General features: G+C 35.4%; 1 protein-coding gene across 24 annotated transcripts in view; it reads right to left on the minus strand.

The window, feature by feature from the left end:
* C2CD5 (C2 calcium dependent domain containing 5) overlaps nt 1–19,596 on the minus strand; it is a 63,532-nt gene that overhangs the window by 2,789 nt on the left and 41,147 nt on the right. For 14 of the 24 annotated variants that reach the window (XM_054077312.1, XM_054077327.1, XM_054077172.1 and 11 more), the window contains 13 exons: nt 18,513–18,704; nt 16,720–16,906; nt 15,628–15,792; nt 15,156–15,296; nt 12,374–12,437; nt 9,082–9,143; nt 7,947–8,045; nt 7,437–7,526; nt 6,565–6,652; nt 5,504–5,590; nt 3,992–4,042; nt 2,888–2,989; nt 1,867–2,057 (listed from right to left, as the gene is read on the minus strand). In XM_054077312.1, the coding sequence (XP_053933287.1) occupies nt 1,867–2,057; nt 2,888–2,989; nt 3,992–4,042; nt 5,504–5,590; nt 6,565–6,652; nt 7,437–7,526; nt 7,947–8,045; nt 9,082–9,143; nt 12,374–12,437; nt 15,156–15,296; nt 15,628–15,792; nt 16,720–16,906; nt 18,513–18,704 (1,519 nt within the window). Of the gene's footprint in view, nt 1–1,866; nt 2,058–2,510; nt 2,602–2,887; nt 2,990–3,176; nt 3,231–3,991; nt 4,043–5,503; nt 5,591–6,564; nt 6,653–7,436; nt 7,527–7,946; nt 8,046–9,081; nt 9,144–12,373; nt 12,438–15,155; nt 15,297–15,627; nt 15,793–16,719; nt 16,907–18,512; nt 18,705–19,596 lie in introns of those variants that run through there. The other 10 variants (XM_054077157.1, XM_054077256.1, XM_054077292.1 and 7 more) reach the window with 5 other exon arrangements.

Consider the following 19,596-nt stretch of genomic DNA (forward strand, 5'->3'; position numbering starts at 1 on the left):
CTTTCCTACGCCTCCGCAGGAACACATAATATTCCACTGACAGCTTAATAATGAGTTTGTCTTTCCTCAGGAAAGTTGCTACTCTTTTTTTTAAAACTAGGAAGCAGATAAAGAATAATTTCTACGGAGGATTAAGAGAGATTTAGACTTCTTGGAAACTTCTGGTAAGGAGTGGTCATTACCTTTGGTCATTACTGTCATGTATGCTAATGACTGTCATTAGTTCTCAACATTCACTAAAGAAATGATCCCTTAAAATACAAAGTAATCAGGAGACAGAACCAAGACTTGACAAGTAAGACATTCAAGGTATTTTTTTCCCTTGAAGCCCAAAAGAACTTGTAGCTATCCCCTTTATTAAAGTTTTTTTATTATTATTATTTGACGGTGCTTGTGGGGGATTTTTATCTCTTTGGTGCCAAGGTGAGTAATTTAAACTGCTGTGAAATAAGGAAAAGAAAAACAATTAAGTGTGTTTTTTATGACAGAATTTGAGCAGCTACATCGGGGTGGGGGAACCCAACGCACAAAAACCAGGCAACCAACTAAAAAAAAAAATCCACAGAAAACAACTGAGGAAAGAAACTAATGAAATGGCTCACTCAGTTCAAAGTATCTATAAAATTTCAAAATGAAAGTTAAAGGCAAGACTACTAGGCTTCTCACGTGTGTGCCTTTGGAGAAACTGAAAGAAGCAGGTGGAGGAAGCAGCTAGCTAAGCTAAACTTCAACAAACACAGGCTAACCTCGTATCTATTCCAGTACCTAACCTTGTACCTATTCCAGAGGCCTATAAGAAATCTGGGGGAGGGACTGCTCACAAAGGCTTGTAGTGATAGGACCAGGGGTAATGGGTATAAATTGAAGAAAGGAAGAATTAGACTCTGGTCACACCATATACTTCCTTTTGAAAATACTGTTCTTTTCACAGAGATTACTTGAGTTAAAGGAGTCTGTAACTTGCAAGATCCAAATGAGATGTTTGTCTGATCAGTTTCTCTAGAGACCTTGCAACAGATTTTTACGAAGGCTAATCATTTTTATTAGCATCTTAACATCTGCTATGTAATTTTATCGATGTGTAATTAGCAAGAAACAGCACTGACAAACCAGGCAAGAGGCACATTCTATTTCTGTGACTGGAAATTGTAGCAGAAGGATGCAGCTATTTCCCAAAAGGACATGAAAATGATAAGGAATGTGTCTTGGATTTTTGCATGCTCAGAGGAGCATCTGCTGTCCAGATCCACACTGGAGATCATTGTTTGAGAATCACTAACTACAACCTGCAAGCTGCTTGTGTGGTTATATATTCTATGGTATGTTTTTTTTGCTGTTCATCACACAGAGCTATGTTACTAAGAATGCACAGAATGCAATATTAAAATTCAGCTTAACAGTTACATATGATACAAAAAACTTTGTATTAACCAAAGAATCCTAAAATCCAAGCACATTGTGAAAATTCACCATTGAGCTTGCTAAATGAGAGAAGAATGGAGATGATTTTTTTTTATTTCAATTAATGTTTCAGGTTCAAATGATCTGAAATACCATTGTTCTTCAAAGACCTATTTTTCCTCAAATAGTTCTTTTAAGAACTCATTGATTTACTGTCATATACCACTTGAACAACAATGGCAGTGGTTAAATAACCACTTCCTAACACTGCCGAATACAAAGCAGCTCCATATGCTCTACAACAAAAGCAGTGCAACACGACTTTCACTCCTCATTCAGCACCTACCCTCAAGTAACAAAGACTCTGTTCCCTTGCTGTGCCACACTTCAACTCAAACCTCTTCAGATATTTACCTTTGATTATTGTAATTAACAAGAAGTGCTAATCCCTGATAGACAGCTCACCTCACGCAAAGAAGTGGTTTCTCGTATAAAAAACATGTTGATTATCCCAAGATACTTGGTTATTTTTGCCCCAGGTAGAAAAGAAAGAGGTGTCATCTTAACAACTGAGACGGTAGAATTGGCGCATGATGGAAAAGAACGGTGCCGTAAGTATCCCTCAGCCAGTGGACTTGCTTTATCAAGTGAAGCAGCTAGAAAGATGGGAAAAAAGAAGAAAAAGTAACTATCAAGTAAGACTAATTACTTAAAACACAAACCCTCTTCTTTATGGTTTCCATATAGCTTGGTGACAACATTCAGCTGCCTGTGATGCTCAGCCATATCATGTGAGAAAGGAAATTATCATGCAAAGCATGCAAAGGAGACAAAAAGCTGAAATGGAATTTATTTGGAAGAGTGGCATTCCTGCAAAGGAAAACATTGAGGCGAGTAGCTGCACATACAACAATCAGTTATAAAGTGAAGGTAAAGAAAAAAGTGCCAACATTTTGAAATACATATTCTGCTGGAGGAACCAATTATAGGAAGTGTGAAAGTTGTTGTGTTTCCCCAGTGCAGCATTTTCCATTAAAACAGATATTAATCTGCTAATTTAAGCAAGATAGTCAGACCTGTGGCCAAAGAACTACTGAAAAATAACTCACCACTTGCTAATTTAGTGACCATTGCCTTGACTGTCACCTTGGTGATTGCTTCCTGTTTCTCACCAAAAATTTTCCAAGATCATACATACACCTACATCCATGCAGTGTATGTTATATAATTAGAAGGCGTACACATTTATTGATAACTAATTTTTACTAAGTGAACAGAAATACTATATTTTGCTTTTTATGATACTGGTTCATAAACCCTACATTAGCTTACAAAGTCATTAATAATGTCGGCAGTTTTCACACTCAGGTATTCATTCTATATGTGACCTGCAATACTACTGCTAGGCAGGAAGCTCCACTATTCACCACTGGGAAATCAGAGATATGTCTCAGATTATCATAACGTGGTAGAAACAGCCGCCTACTTGTCTTAATTGATCCGCGCCTTATGGTCTGAGCTTTCAGTTTAATGAGCTCTATCCAGCTGTTGCATCTGTCTGCAAAGGAACTGTAATCAACTGACGTTGCTGAAAACACAGACAGAAAAACAAAAGAAAAAACAAAGAAAAAAAATATGGATGATGTCTCTTGCTCATCTCAGTGCTCCTTTTGAGGAAGCAATTATCTGTGTCTGAGAGTGAACAAACATCCCTTTCCAGGTCTGTTTAAAGGAAAAGTTACAGTATAGGTTTGGACTCATCCAAACCAGTGTACCGATTTCTGGTGATGTCCCAGCTGTGAACCAACTGCCTGACTGGGACTTCATCACTGAAAAAACATGCAAATACAGTCATTAATGACTTATGCTAGATGATTTATTTTTTTTTTAATCTCATTTTAGCTATTAAGTTCTGGCTTCTTAGCATTTATTTAAGCCTTGTTTAATTTTCATTTTCATTATTATACTTTTCCTTACGAAGAGCTGCTGATCATGATTTAAACCTCCAAACTATCTTTATCAATAGCTAGTCTACAGCCTAAAAAAAACCACTTTTATGAAGAGGATAAGATTTGCAAGCTGAAACAACACCTCTGTTTTAAACACAAGTAAATTTTCCTTACAAAATCAGTCCTCCTTCCTCCAATACCCTCCCCCAACAGCCCCATTATCATTACAACGAGAAGTAGAGGTGCTTCTGCTATGACTTTGGGAATTAGTTGCAGGGGTGTTTGTGTATCTTTCAAAAAAAAAAGTTTCGCAAACACCGTTTCTTCATTATGTTGAAGAAACAGGGGGAATACATGCTAACTTCAAATTAAGACAAGCAAAAAAAGGTCTCTTTCACAGAATTTTCTGTCAGATAAAGCGATATCAATATATCTGACAGAGATTGTTATTATTAACAAATCTGACTTTTGTGATTAAAAAAATACATCAAAATATTATGATATCATTAAGCCACACCAGAGCATGCATTCTCAGTTAACTAGTAAACACTTCCTGGATTAAGACATATCCAAAAAGAGTATACCAATATCCAAAGAATGCTCATTCTGTTCTGGCATATGGCTAAACTAAGTAAACTCACCTCTCTGAGTAGCAGGAATACCTGTATGGGAACTTGCACCCTCCAGGACTTCTAATAGGACAAAACAAATTCCATTCAGATAATATATGAGAAGAGTCATGCAGTACAGCACAACAGACACCTTCTTACAGAATTTTTTCAAAGCAAAATGAGGGGAAAAACCTTCTCTATATACACTATGCTATATACTTTGATAGCACATCATAACTCAGAATAAATAATTAACTTTATTAAATCTGTCTTGCAAATTACAATATGATCACTTACTAAAGGTCATTACCGCATAAGGTTGTATATAATTATTTCTAAAATAACAATCTTACAGAGAAGTATATAAGAAAGTATCAATATACTAAATAAGCTGCTAAGTAAACGTAACTACAATGAAACCTCAAGTCTACTTGAGAAGACATGAAAGACAAAATAATTATCTAGTCGAATGCTTCTAAAGTGATGTGCAGTACAATATGGAATATGAAGAACCTCAGGAAAAGCAATATACGTGAACAGGCTACCCTCTACTGGTGAGTGTCCATTATACAAGCTGCACCGTCTACACTGAAAATCAGTGAAAAATGCACCAGTCAGGAGTTTCTAGATAGCTCCTCTCTTTGAAAATGAAAGGTTAACAGTACCAGGATGTGATAAATTTTAAGTTAAGCACACACAAATGCATAATAATAAGGCAGTAAGAATATTGCTGAAATTAAACTGACCTCTGGAAATACAAATAAATGTGGTTTGAACTCTAATTTGTACAATTTATGTAATGTACAAAAAAAGGAGCTCTTTAACATTTTAGTAAAGGAACATTTACAATAATTCACAGATACTAAATTTCCTAACACTAGCCATTTTGGTAGGTAAGTAATCCAACAACAGAGAAGGAAGTAAAGACAACTGATTTCAACGAACGATGACAATTTTTAACAGTCAGAAGAATTGTGATAACCATTCTCAAAATGCAGCTCTATTTCAGATAAAATAAAGCAGCTGTTTAACAGCTAGCACGTGCTGCACTATATCAATCGTTTAGTATGCAAGTTTAGGCTCCTTTCACTTAAAATCAAAGTTGCATGCAATTTTTCTCAGCTGAACAACCAGTGTTTGCTAACTTCCCACCACGAAAACTATAAGACTAATTAATTATTTGAGGCTGACAATACATGGAGTTATTTTATATGGGCCTTTACAGAAGCAAAGCAGTATGAGACAAGCCTAATTATTAAGTAGTGTATAATTCTTTAGGTCAAATCACACCCAACACCTAGTGGTTTGCAGCACGTTCAATAATGTAAACGCAAAGACAGAAGAACTACAGGAAATCTACAGAATACGTACAGAACAATTAGCCAACCACATCTTTTGTGACTCAAAAAATTTGACTTCAGGAGCATTATGCTTAGGTAGAAAAGAGTATCTGAAGCATGTGTAAGTATGTATATTTTAAAGCTACTGCAAAAATGAAAGAGCAGAACTCAAAATAACCCAGCATCCTTCAATTTAACCGACCTTTAGCTGGTGAGAAGGGTTGAGAAGCAAGGGGATCAGAGGAAAGTTCCAATGGAAATTGTAGCTGCTCTTCATTGTCTGTAGATGCTTCAACAAAGAAAACATACTTAACTGATAATTAACCCCCAAAAGATTTGGCAGTAAAAACAAGCACTACAGATTCAATTTAGTCAGGTCTGACAGAACAGATTTTTTCAGAGTGATGCAGTTCTGTTGGAATAGATAGATGTCTAAGTCCAGCTACTAAACTGAACAAAACCTGTGTTCCATCAAATAGAATTTGATTTAGTATTTTCAGGGAAAAAATTTAAGTCAATTCATGCATTTTAGATTTGATTCTGCAGTTGCATCAGAGTTAGCTATACATCATGTTAAAAGGTAATGTGATTTATTTCACATAAAAGAAAATAAAACAATTTACTGTTACATAAGTAAGGTATAATTAATGTTTTAGAAACATACAGCTCTGTTCTACTACCTAACTGCATTCTTTAAAATGGATTATCTTCAAAGTTCTGTCTGAATTCCAATATCCAGCTATATATTTCTAGCATAAGTTTGTGCTTCATTAGCAAGATGACAGATGCAGATTGCAGTAGTCTCTTCTATTCTCTCCATATTGCTACATGCTTCACTGATCTCCAGAAACATTATTGACCTATTTAAGGGTTTTCTGAAGTTTTTTTAAGTATTATTAATAATTTATTTTGTAGCTTCCTGAAATAAGGACAAAATTCGCTATTCATAAGAACTAGTATTCCGTAATGATTTACACCACATTTCAAAATACAATGGAAGTAACAGAATACATCTGTTACACTAATTCTTTAGAGGAAAATATTCAAGGATGGTGTATGGAATAAGGAAACACCTAACTTTTTTCTCATGTTAACACAAGTTCGTTGATTACATACTTACCAAGCACTAGGTATTTGCTTGTAAGTCATCCAGGCATCATATGTGTTGGAGGTCACATATATGACCTCTAAAAACTTTGTTATAACTTTACAATTAGTATAGAAAAATATATCTTTTATCTTTACATGCCTCACAACATTTACCTCTTTGCTGTGATTTTTCTGTAGGAGCTTTGTTGGCTTGTAACGCTTGGTTTTTGTCAAATGTAATTGCAACAGCTGTGACTGCAATCTGCAAATCAGAAATATATGGCATATTAGGTAACTTAAATGTCTCCTGCGATCTGCAAAAGTAATTTTGAAAAGAAGACAGCTTTTTCCATAGAAAAATATCAGAGAAAAAAAAAAATCATTTAAGTAGATGTATTAAAAACCCTTCACAGCAGAACATGAAAGGTAATACTAAGGTTCACTGTTAGAACATACACCCGATAGCATTCGTCCCACATTTAAGATTTTGTTCATCATCTCTTTCCTTCTTTCTTAGTGAACTAACATAAAAGAAGAATCCTAAAAACTCATTTGCACTGGATTTGTAAGAGAACAAGAGTGATGTTTAATTGATCACAAGAATGACGCGATGTTTCTAAAGAAAACATTATATTTAAAAATAATCAAGTATATTACACAATTCTGAAACTGAGAGGAAAAAAACCAGACAAATGTAATGACAGCATACTAGAAAACTAGTGCGTCTCATTCTTCTAGTGTATGGGGTAACACCTTTCAATGGATATCTAGTCAGGGCTTTTCTTTTCTTACCTAACTAAAAAGGTAAACACTATTAAGATGCATTGTGCTCATGTAATGCCATGTTGTCCCACGACTCTCAAAACTGATGAACTCTAAGTAATCCTTTTTCTACTCCAGAGATTATGGCGTTAAGTTTTACTTCATAATTCACCAGACTAATAAAAAAAAAATCCTAGCATTGTTTAATCTGAGCAACAAATGTTAATTAAAGGCCAAACCTGGCATGCCTACATGCTGAAAATCAAAAGAAGCCGTTTACTTACCTGAACTATTTCATCCTCTGGTAGAGCAACCGTAAAATTTACATGACAAAGGCAGCACGGAACCATAGACCGTAGTTTAAAATACAAGCTCTGTTGATGACAAGATATTATTTGTGTTACTTTAAAAAATGTATGGTTTATTTCAGAGAAATTAAAGATCAAAACTCTCTTCACAGTAGAAATCATCCAATCATATCAATTCTTTCTTGAAGAAGAATTACAGGTGTGAAAAGTCAGGATACAATGGTATCCACTGTGTGGCTGTCTTTATACTCCTGTTTCTATAGAACACTACCAAACCAAGGACTCATTCCAATTCAAAAAGCTTTGGAAATCCTTAATATACTAAGGAGGCTGAATCTATCTTTAGAGCAGCTTATAAACTAATTCTGACACTTTGCAGTCAAATTCTGAAAAGTAATAATAAAATGTTACTTTCAGTATAGCCTGAGTTTACTTTGCTCCCATACAAACAATTAAAAAAAAAAATGTTTGAAATGTGATTCTTACCTTCAACAGATTCTCACAGAGATCATTAAAGTTCTTATTAAGTGTTTGATTTGTTAGGTTAATGTTGCTTAATCTGGATACTCTTACAGCTGTGAACATCTGCATTAGAAACAAACACACTTATTTTTTCCCAATATATGCCTATACATTATATGAAAAACAAATAAATTAAGAATGAAGGCAAATAAAGCCTAAAATGGTAAGGGGTGGGACAGGGGGAGGGCTAGGGATGGAAAGAAAAGGAAAAAAATTTAAGTCAAGTAAAGTAAGTCAAGTAATTAAGTCAAGTAAAGTGCTTACTGCTAATGAAATTTTATGAACAAAAGGCATGTTTTCTGCAAACTTGAAGTCGTGTATGAATACATGAAACAAATCATTAAGCAAGATATGAAACACTGTTTTTACTTGCTTCATAAAGGAGTCATTCTACTTGCTACACATTTTGTTAACTGCTGTTGAATATTATAGGTTAATTACATACAATAATAGAGACAATAACAGAATCATATATACAGATACACAGGCATTCCATCAAACCTGAGTATGCTGCTTGTGCAGTCATATCCTTTTCAAGTTTGAGCCTTGAAAAGCACAATCTTGCATTGTGCCAATTAGGTGCAAAAGCTCACTTAGATATGTTCTAGCTCTCTCAGACCGAATTGTATTGTACAGATATCATCTAGATGTTTAAATTTAATTGTAAATGGAATTTTTCTCTGCTCACCAGATTTGCTTGATATAATTCTTACCTATCTGAACCTATTAATGTTATTATATTCAGTATCTCACACTAAGTAATAGTCAAGATTTTGTTTCTTTTAAGAGGCTTCAAAATCTAGCCAAGCTCTTAATAATGCCCAAACTTTAAAGTTCATATTTACTGTAATTATTTTCTTCTACTCGTGTTCCAGCTTCTCTGTTACATAACAGTACTGAAAAAACCACAAACAGGCTCTCACACCTTAAGTTTTGTTACCGACATACTACTTTTTTCTTAACACAAGAGTATCTTTTTAACTTATCTTTCAAAATTAATGATGTCTAATACATATTTAAATTGCTACCACATATTTCAACATATGTCAACAGAATTTGGAAAAAAAGTTTGGTTTTTTTTTTCTTTGAATAAGCTTACTTGAATTTCCGGTGTCCAGTTATTTATACCAGGCATAATTTCTGTGTTGCAACTGTAAAAACCTGAAAAGAAGATATCTGTGAAAATCTATGTTGCGCACTGAAATATGAAAATACTTTCAAAGAAACATACATGACTTTACTTGATGGTTTGCAAGTATTTTCACTCGTGTTTTTGAATACTGAATAATATATCACAAATAAAACCAATATGCAAAAACCAAACATAGCATCTGAAGAATGCAATACAACATGCAAAAGAAACACATCCATTCCATTAGTCACACTGCAGTGAAAAAACAAGGGTAAGAAAGATGGAACTCACCACTTCTAAAACACTAAATCACAACAGAACTCTTATTTTGAATATTTCTTCAGCCGCCAAAAAGCAAGGCCAGAAACGCCATCATGTTAAGCAACCCGAGAGAGGCTGTAATGGCATGAAATGCAACAGTGACAGTTGCTCCCCATGGAGGCTGGGTAACTCATGTCATCTGATGCCAAGACTAACTGGTGAGAAGGCTCCCTGACTGCTTTGCTTCCTGGAACTGCTCCTTGTGGAACCCACAAAACAAGAAAATCCTGACTAGATGGTCCTGAGCAGAGAGAAGTGTTCAAAGAAGCTTTTTAGCTCTGATCAAGATACACATTCTTGTACGAAAATTCCACTACTGCTCTGCCTAGTTTCCAATAGAAAAATTACATACAAATGAGGAAACATTAAAAAGGTGTGAAAGAAAAAGCCAAAAAGCTAACCTTTGACAGACAATATAGGAACACTTTAAACATATTACCAGGAGATTGAGTGCAAATATATAGTAGCACTTACTAATAGAGACTTGAAAAGACAAAAAAAAAGAAAGTAAGTACAATGAATAAGCAGCAGGGTAAGAAAAGATATAAACAGCAAATAGGCAAAGTCAACACACCAAAGATATAGCTAAATGAGCACAAAAGAGAACAATCTGGTAGGGCCTATGTAAATGCACAAAATAAGTTAGTAAAGAAAATGTGTAGGAGCTTGCATAAGGTATAAATATTAATAGATTTTCTTTCAGAACACCAAAAGCAGAAATCTCATTAAAAGGTCAAGTAAGATATAGAAAGAATATGCAGAGATGGTAACATCATAGCAGAAAACATTCCTTTTTTTTTATTTTACATCAATATTCACCATGGTACTGGAGATTTCCACAATAGTGGAAAATCAGTCCCTTGTTCATTTTCCTTCAGAGATTGTCTTAAACAAAAGTGCTGGAGGATATATTGAGCAGACAGGCAAACGAAAAATAAGGATTCACATACACAACAGGAAAGGCAAAAGATGAAATAGCTGACTAATCAGCATTGAACGCTAACTCAGAATTACACCACGATCAGAGGAGAGGATTATTTCCTCTTCAGGTAGTGAGGTACTTCTAGTGACCGGGACCTACTCATTTGCCTACTACAGATATCTATATCACTGGCTGGCAGAAGCTATTCCAGAAAATGGAATTCACAGCCAGATGGAAAAACAAGACACTGCAGAGGAGCTGATACCACTTTTCTCGGTAACAGTTATGGCTCACAAGCTGTCAACAAGCACATAGACAAAAGGCATCTGACTCATACAGTCTATTTCAGACATCAAAAAGCATCTGATAAGATCCTTCACCAGGGACTCTTCAAGAAACAAATACCCTGAAGGATAGAACAGAGTACCATTGAAAGAAACAGAATTACTATAACACCGCAAAGAAAGGGTCAAAATAAAGGCTCAATTTTTACAGTGGAGACATCTGTAGCTCAGCACTGTATGCTTCAAACATAAACCTAATTTATCTACAAAAGAGGATAAAATGAGGTGACTGCTGATGGGTTTATTTGAGCGTAGTAAAATCAACTTCAGCAGGACCTAACAATGGATAATTGATGAGGAATAAAAGATTTGGTGGCAATAATAAGACAGAAAAACACTCACACAAATTACTAGGAAGGGAGCAGATATGTGCTAAGAAGAAATATGGGGAAACTCTCAAAGAGAGGGAGGACAAAGAGAACAACATGTACAAAGCAACTTCCCTATAATGGATAAGTGCATTAGCCCCTTGTCCAGATTCAGGAGTTCTGAGGAGAATGACAGATAGCTGTACAACCACAAACAGCGTAAGACTGATGTAAAGTGACGATTCACTGTTCTTCCCAATACAAGAAAGAAAAAAGAGGCTGATACCATCCAAGCCTAAGAAGCTAGATCTTACCCAGGTACAGATCCTGATGCAAAGCTGTGCAAACACTGAAGGCACATGCAGGCTCAACGTGCTAAGAGCCAAATGCACAGAAAAATTTGAGAGAGGCTATTATTTACAAAGATAGTAGCTTTCTGTCAGGATGCTGCTGAACTACGAACTGCTAGCATGCTGTTCTGTGGGATCTTTTCTTTCTTTGTTGTTACATTAATGCAACACGCATTCTTGTCTGATCCCTATCAGCAAGTAGCCAGTTAGTGATTCAGTACAGCTCCCTCTTACAGCTCCCTCTATGCTGGGTTCTTAAATGATTTTTAAATGCAGACAACTAAATGGACACCTCACAAAGCTCTTTTGCCAGCAATGCAGCCCTAACATTCATGTTCACACTATGAAGTAAAATGACACCAACACCAAGCCTAAAGATTGACTTTTGAAAATTATTCACTTTAATCTTTTATGTTTTATGTTCTCAAGTTGCAACACTTTCTAGAAATACATCTATAAGAACACTGAAGAAATTAGAAGCTACTCTAGTTCTATTAATTGACCTTACCACCATCTACAGAAAATGACCAGTACTGACTTGGATGAAAATTCCGTAGGTGATTTAAGAATTCCAAATGATTTTGGACCTCGCATTACTGTGCGGCAAAGGCTACAAATGCAGCAAACCCAAAGACTTGAATTGACAGTATGGCACAATCACAAAGCAAGAAAAATACAACTGCACTTGTTGAACAAGAGCACTGGAAGGGCAAATAACGCTTTAAATAACATTCTCGGAATACAATACTTACACACTGCATTATACAGCTACAAATACTTGTATTTTGCTCTCCCTACTTTTACTTTCACTGACCCTGCCAAAGAAATACTGTGCTTACTTCAGTTTTCAATAAGGAATCTCCATAAAAGGCTTAATGACCTGTTTTTCACAGGTACATCTGGTAAGCTAAATACTTTTATTTTCATTGTTATGCTTGAACTTCTTTTTTTTAAAATAAAAATATTTTTATTTTGCCTACAGTATATATTAGAAAAATATGTTTTGAACTGTACCAGAAGGTGGTGGAACATCTGTCAGTAAAGAATGTACGTCCTCCATTGCATCTGTATCATCTATCTGGAAGAGAGAATAATTGATAAAAACCGTGTTTATGTTCCAGTCAGAAGTCTCAGAAACATGTAAAAGCTTTGTCATCAAGTGACCTGTATCTGGCAGCTGAGATTTCAAAAAAGGATTCCAGTCAATCAGACCTCTGAATCTTAATTAGCAGCCTGTGATATTCTTAATTAAATTATATTACAAATAAAGCAATGTGCACAGAACATACAAAAACTGCAGCAGATAAGACTAGAATAATAAGAACATAATTTTAAAAACAATTTAAAATACTGAACAAGGTTCCATACAACTCACAGTTTTTTCCAGCTAAGGATCTTTGGCTTACTAGAGCTCTCATAAGCTCTGTATTATACTGATGTGATCATTCTCTGCCTGTTCCAAGGACGCATAAAAATCTTTCCAAGACTTTATAAAAACCTTGTTTAGTATGAACAGCAGAAAATCAAAGAGGAAAAGGTAAATTTGGGGATTATTCATTTTTCCAATCCAAATAATGTCTACCCTATACAATTTTTAAAGGCTTCCATTTTCTAGATCAAACTGAGAGCTTATCTGCTCTGGTACCTTCTGTAATTATTTCTGTGTCACGTGTCTCTAGGCTTCTTCTGACTTTCTGGTCCGCAAGAGATCCAAGTTTACCTCTAACTTCCAACATTTTCTTATCAAGTTTTTTGGAAATTGTTTATGTTTTAATTCCTGTATTAAAAGTCCTCTGCCAGGTACTGCTTTTCTTTCTCACCTCTCTCAAAGTAAGAGGAGTCTTTCTACACCCACCCCAATACCCCCGAAAGAAACTGAGCCTTACCCCTCATAATTGCCATCCCAGCATATCATAGCATTTCCTCGGCATAGACAACAATTTATCACTTTCTCAAACATATTCTTAGTGAACACTGATCTTACTCTTCAAAGGACAGTGAGGAGCTTCACTAAAGCTCCCGGAGCATTGTTTCTGATATCCACTCTCTTAAAAGAGGGAGTAGTGAGTGGTTCTGTAGATGAAAAGTCCTCTCGTCTATAAATAGAGATTGAACTACCGAAACACAGGGACACATATTCTAGGATCAACATAACGTAAACCAGTAAACAAGAGTCCTTACATTCAAATCTTACTTTTCTTGCTAACTTTAGCACCATTTATAATGGACTCTATAGTACATTACGATGTACTTAGATTTCTCCCTTCCGCATGGAGATCTCTTATCTCTCCAAGTACACATAGTACAGTTTACAGTTTAGAAGGAAGAATTTTCCAGAACTGTAAAATAAGAGCTGAACTCAGCTTGCAGTACACGATGCAGTTCTTAACCACTGATCTTTGCTTATAACATACCAAGCTTCTTTATGAAGCAACTGGACAGAAGAAGTATACCAAGATTCTATTACCACTCTCTGCCTTGAACTGCCAAAAGGCTGTCACCTTTTTGAAAGTGAAACGGAGGCCGGGCTTAACATTTTTTTTCCAGTATTTTTCCTAACCTATCCAAAGGGTCTCTTGCAATACAACACTCCTAAGGTTTTGGAGGGTGGGAGGGTGTTTAATGCCTTACACAATCCTCTATTTTTTTTACAAAGGCATTGAGCCCTTTTTGCATTTTTCAAAGTATGTTCTCACTGGCTCACTCATTTCAATACACTGCCTCAAGAGAATATCTATCCTAACTTTTGATTTATTCAAAACGCAGAAACACTCACTAATCTCAATTTATTATTCTAACCTCTCCCAACCTGGTATTTTTTCACTCTCGTTTCCTACCTCTGTTTTCAAATGAATTGCTGTTACAGTGCTCTCTTGTTCTCCCTATCTCCCAGCTTTCTTCCAGATTATTTTTTTATCAAGACAGTGATTTGCACAGATAAACATAAAGGAAAGTCTTGAATGTACCTTACGCTGCAATTACAGGCTGAAATTTCATTCAATTGTTGTCTTTTTCTTAGTCTAAGACAGGTATTTGTAATATCAGTATCTACAAGAAGATGATCAAAACTCTAGCCTTCTTTAGAACCTGGATCATTTCCTTCATAACTGTACAATGTTAAAATCACATCTTTGAATTTAGTGAGTAGAGAGGTAAAAGAAATCTCTATGTTCTTTATCTGAGGATGTTGTTCTTGTTTCTAGTTGTAGAAAGAAATGAAAGATATTCTCCGAAGTTTTATATTCTTGAACTCTGAAAGCAGCAGCTGAAATTCAGTAAAGCAAGTCTTTTACATGCTCTCTTGACATGTGGTTTTTGAACATATTCACTACTACCAGTTTCAGAAACAAATAATTCTAAATATCCAACTATAAGAATAAGAGCTACAAAATGGGAAAAGATTTTTCTTAGCTAAATGTGGTGTAATGACAGAGAATCTATGTTAAAAAAAACCAAACATCTAAGTTTTGGATGAGTCATGACTGCTGCCTGAAGTATGCAGAAGGGCATTTCTTACAGCTCTTAGTTATTCTAGATATTGCTACATGTTCATGAATAGGAGGGGAATCTTTTCCAATATTATCCCCAGCATAATATAGTTATGCTTTATGTAAAAAGAATAAGAGAAACAATGTAAAATCCAACATTTAACATTTTCTACTGATATAAAATGGAAAAATTATATACTATTCAAGAACGGTCTTTAGAGATGAGTAAGAAAACTTTTATCCATTTTTCAAAAATATATTTCAGAAAAAACAAAGGGAAGAAGATGAGTACTGAAAACATTTATCACCTCCAAGACAAAAGCATCCTTTTTCCCATGTGAAAGGTCTAGCTCTGTAACTTCATCAGAGCTTTCCGACTGAGATCTTAATAATCTGGAACGTTGCCTTGGCTCTGGAATGGGAGACCCAATGATTTCTTCAGGCAGCTCCTAAAAAGGACAGAAAAATTAATCATTCTTCTATGTAGCCTACAAATAACTTCAATTATAAGCAATATGTTAAGAGTTCAATAACCAGAACATTCCAAAAATAATTTTACTAAGAAATAAATCTAAATACTTACAAACTTATTTGAATGTGTGTTAACAGAAATGAAAATTCCAGTAGGTTACCAAAAAAATAGTGAAAAGACCTTACAACTCTTCTAGAAAACAACTTACATTCTGAATAATTCAGTCAGTAAGAATTCATGGATATACATGGCATGTATCTGTTTGACTCAGAATGCTTTATTTTTAAGAATATAAAAGCTTTACTTACTGGAGGATTAATCTCATAGAGTTCCTTGTTTTTTGCTATTGTATCATTTATTTTCTTTTGCATGTGAGATATATGCTGCTCATAGGTGCCATCATTCGGAGTCTTCCCAGCAATCTGAATACCACCAGGTGTTGGCAAAGCTGCTAGATACACACCTGTTGCAGACTTTTAAAAAGTCATTAAGAAAAATGACAATGACACAAGCATATACTTCTAGTATTTTCACATAAGTTTTTCACAATGCTTATGCTATAAGGGACAGCATTGTGACATGCACATTACAGCATCTCTTCACATAATAAACTGAGTTCTCTGTTGTTCACTGATTATAAAAAAGCACTACTCTGTGTACTTCTGCTCTAGTACATTTTGCACAGGCAAGTGGTGGTTTCAAGGATTTAAAATTTGGCCAAACCATTGTCACTGAAGTTGTGACAATCCCATTTCTATTTACAGAAAACAGATCACCAATTCAGATAAAAGAACACAGCAAGTCAGTCAGTATTACCCAAGCATCCTCTTACACTGATGCAGGAAGAAGCAACCTATTTCTCTATTCTAACCTCACATGACAGAATGAGGTTTGAAAATACTGTTAATGAACGCTTCTTAGCTATCTCCAAGATACTTCCAATCTATCATTTATTTCTTCAGTGGCATCAAAGAAGATGCAACAGACATTTCGCTTGTTGGCAACTAGCCAAAAGAGCTATAATTGAGATTATCTGTCATGGAATTGCAATGCAACTTGAGGAACAGGGATGTCTTTGACAGGACCAATAAAGAATACAATAATATTTCAATAATTTATGCCATTAAACCATCTAAAGTTTCTTTCCCCCTCTTGCTCGTTCTAATAAGCTTGTCCTCTGTAACAGAGTTTCAAGGGTCTTCTTTTTCTGGTGCTGAAAGACAGTCTGGCCTGACCTGTCAAAAATTAGACACCTTGTTCCTTTCCATCATTTCATTTATTCTTAAAATGACACTTTAATATCTGTGGTTACTCTGAATTCCACAACATTTGTATGTCTTTGTGCCCTGGAAAAATACTGCAAGAAAGCAAAAGAATCACAAGATAAAAACTATACTTACTGCCAATCCCATTAGCATATTTTCACCCACAGTGATCTGAATTCTAAGCCCAAACAAAGCATTCATTCCTCTCAGCTTAAGTTTATTCATCAGTTGGGTATGCACTTCATATTCCATAAATGGCAAGAGATTACTGATAGACGTGGCATTTGCTTCAGCTTGAGCTTTCTTCTTTAGACGGCATAATCTGACAACATGAAACAGTACAGAGACATCAGCAGATAAAAAGTTTTAATGGACCATTTAAGACACAAAGTTATAACAGGGTATTTTTGTATTTTTTCCTCATTGTATACGATTTTCTTTTAATGTATTTTACCATGGAAAAACTAAAATTCTCGTCAGGAAGATGGAGGCATGCAGTGAGTCTCAATAAGTAAGAACCTAATTTCATCTTTTACAGGAAACTGATAAACAACAAAACCAGGTAACATAAAAAGCTTATGAAACAGAACAATAAATAACCTTCAGCAACCTTCAGTTTTAAAACATGCTTAAGAACAGCTATCAGTCTTTGCCTTCCAAACAAAGTGCCACACTCGGGGTTTTTGTCATAGTAGTCTGACAGCACCAAATAACTATGCAATGTAAATAAGTTTTCTACAGGTTCCAGATAACATCTATTAGATGTTTGGCTAAATATATTAACGCTACTATCAGAGCAGCAACTTTAAAAACTTGCCCTGCTCACTTTTGTCAACCCAAATACTGAAGAAAAACACAACTTTTTTGTTATTGCAAGTTGTCTGGTGTTTGTTAACCACCAATAGATTATTTCAAGGGACAGTTACTTCAGCCCTTTGCAAGTGAGACTCAGAATTGACGAGGTGTATTCCTCTAGACTGCTGCAACTGTGAAATAAGACGTCAGGTCTTTACAAGAAGTCCTTGAGAATGTCTTATCTGTATTTTCAGCTTTTCTTCTAGTAAGACCCCAAACGCAAACACCCATTTCCCTTGCTGCAAACCTCCTAGGCAATCTGCTGCACTGCCAAATTGTCCTCATGGGTAAGTAGTTTTTCCTTATATCCACTCTTTTCTTGCTTCAACTTAATGCTTGTTGTCTTTCACTCTCCCACTATGCAACACCTTGAAAACCCTGGCTACAATGCTCCCGCACAGGCAGGCTGATACTAGGTCCCCCTGAATCCTTCCTCTCTCCAGACTGAACAAGTCCAGCGCTTGCAGCTTCTCTTCATACAGCTGGTGCTCCTCCCCACCTACCCCGAACCAGCCCTGTAGGCCTCCACTGAACTAGTTTTTTGATGTCTGTCTTACAGCTTAGGGGAGGACAAAACTGCACAAGTATCATATTGTTTGGTCCCACTAATTGTGGCAAACTTGGAAAAGAATACAGTCCATTATCCCCTCGACATCATTAAGATGTTAAACAGGACAAGTCTCACTGTAGACTCTGTTAACACAACTGACTTAAAAGGTTTATTGAATTTCCAGTGCAGCAGCTGTATCTGACCATATTAGCAGTCTCAAACAGAAAGTTAAACCATAAAAACCCTTACATCAAGGCAAACAAAATACGGTAATTACCATAGGCATAAAAAACCCAAACAAGCAGAACATTTATCAAATGTCCATTAACACGGACAAATTACTAGATGTCCATCAACAGACTTGACATACGACATGGGAGGAGGTGGTTGTCATCTAATACGCTGTCATTAACTCCTAGCAATTCAACATAAAAATTAAGGTTTGATGACATACTGGATTTTTGCAACAGAAATTCTTTCAAAGAAGTAAAAAACTTTCCTAAGAATACATTTTTATAGATACCTGGCTTGAATTAGACATCCCTTCCCAATAACTATTGCCTCTACTGGAAGATCAATTGTGGTGAAAAGAACATCGGGAACTTTTTGCTTCCTGCAGTTGTAACAATAAGTGAGGTGAGCAGGGAATGGCATGTTCAATTCATCATATGGTATATGGCAAAATCCACAACCTGGTGGTGAAGCTTCTTCAATCCTAAAAATACATTATCGAGAAGATACTTAAAACATCTTATCACCATCTTATCAACAACAATCAATACATGCACATGCATAAACACCTACAGATATCCACTTAAATCATACACTGCAGCTATACTCTGCTTCATTACACCAATGTGTCAAGTATTACATTTTATGAGTTAGAAGAATAAAATTAGGCTGCATATTACTAGCTAAAATGCTATAAATTAAACTTGCATTGAAATTTTTTATGCAAGGATCAAAAAAAGCACATACAATGACCAACAACTTATATAAACCTAAAACATTACTGCATTGGCTTTAGGCATTACGATTTCCAAATGTAATCCATTGTACAACAGTAGCACAGAGAATGTGCTCTACCAAATACAATCTCTTTTACATGGATTATGTCCAAACACCTACACAAACTTAATGAGCAGAACTTAAACAAAAACCCAAAACGTCTTACTGAGAAGCAGAACAATATATATGAATATTGCAAGAAGAATAGCAAGGTTATTTCCTAAGATATTAGGTAAAACTTGTTATTCTCTTAGAACACTTAGGCCCTCTCCCCCACGAGAAATATCCAGGAATGACCACTATAAGAATATGAACCAGGACAGCACAGGCTAACTGCATCACTACAAATTTATTCTGTTTCACACAGACAGTTCTTCTCAGCAAATTTTAAAAAGATGTTTAAGCTAATCTGACAGGTTTGGAATATTAGTTATCAAGGACTTCGGCAAACATATTTTGTCTCAAACATGGGCTTTGTCTGTTTATTTGTTTTACCTTCCTTTGGCATTTCTGATCTATGCCAAGACTCTCAGTAACACCGAAATATACAGTTTCATTAAAATGCAATTTAATTCCTATTATGAAAATGACATTTCTTT

The sequence above is a fragment of the Cuculus canorus genome, chromosome 1 (genome assembly GCF_017976375.1).
Source record: "Cuculus canorus isolate bCucCan1 chromosome 1, bCucCan1.pri, whole genome shotgun sequence".
NCBI lineage: Eukaryota > Metazoa > Chordata > Aves > Cuculiformes > Cuculidae > Cuculus > Cuculus canorus.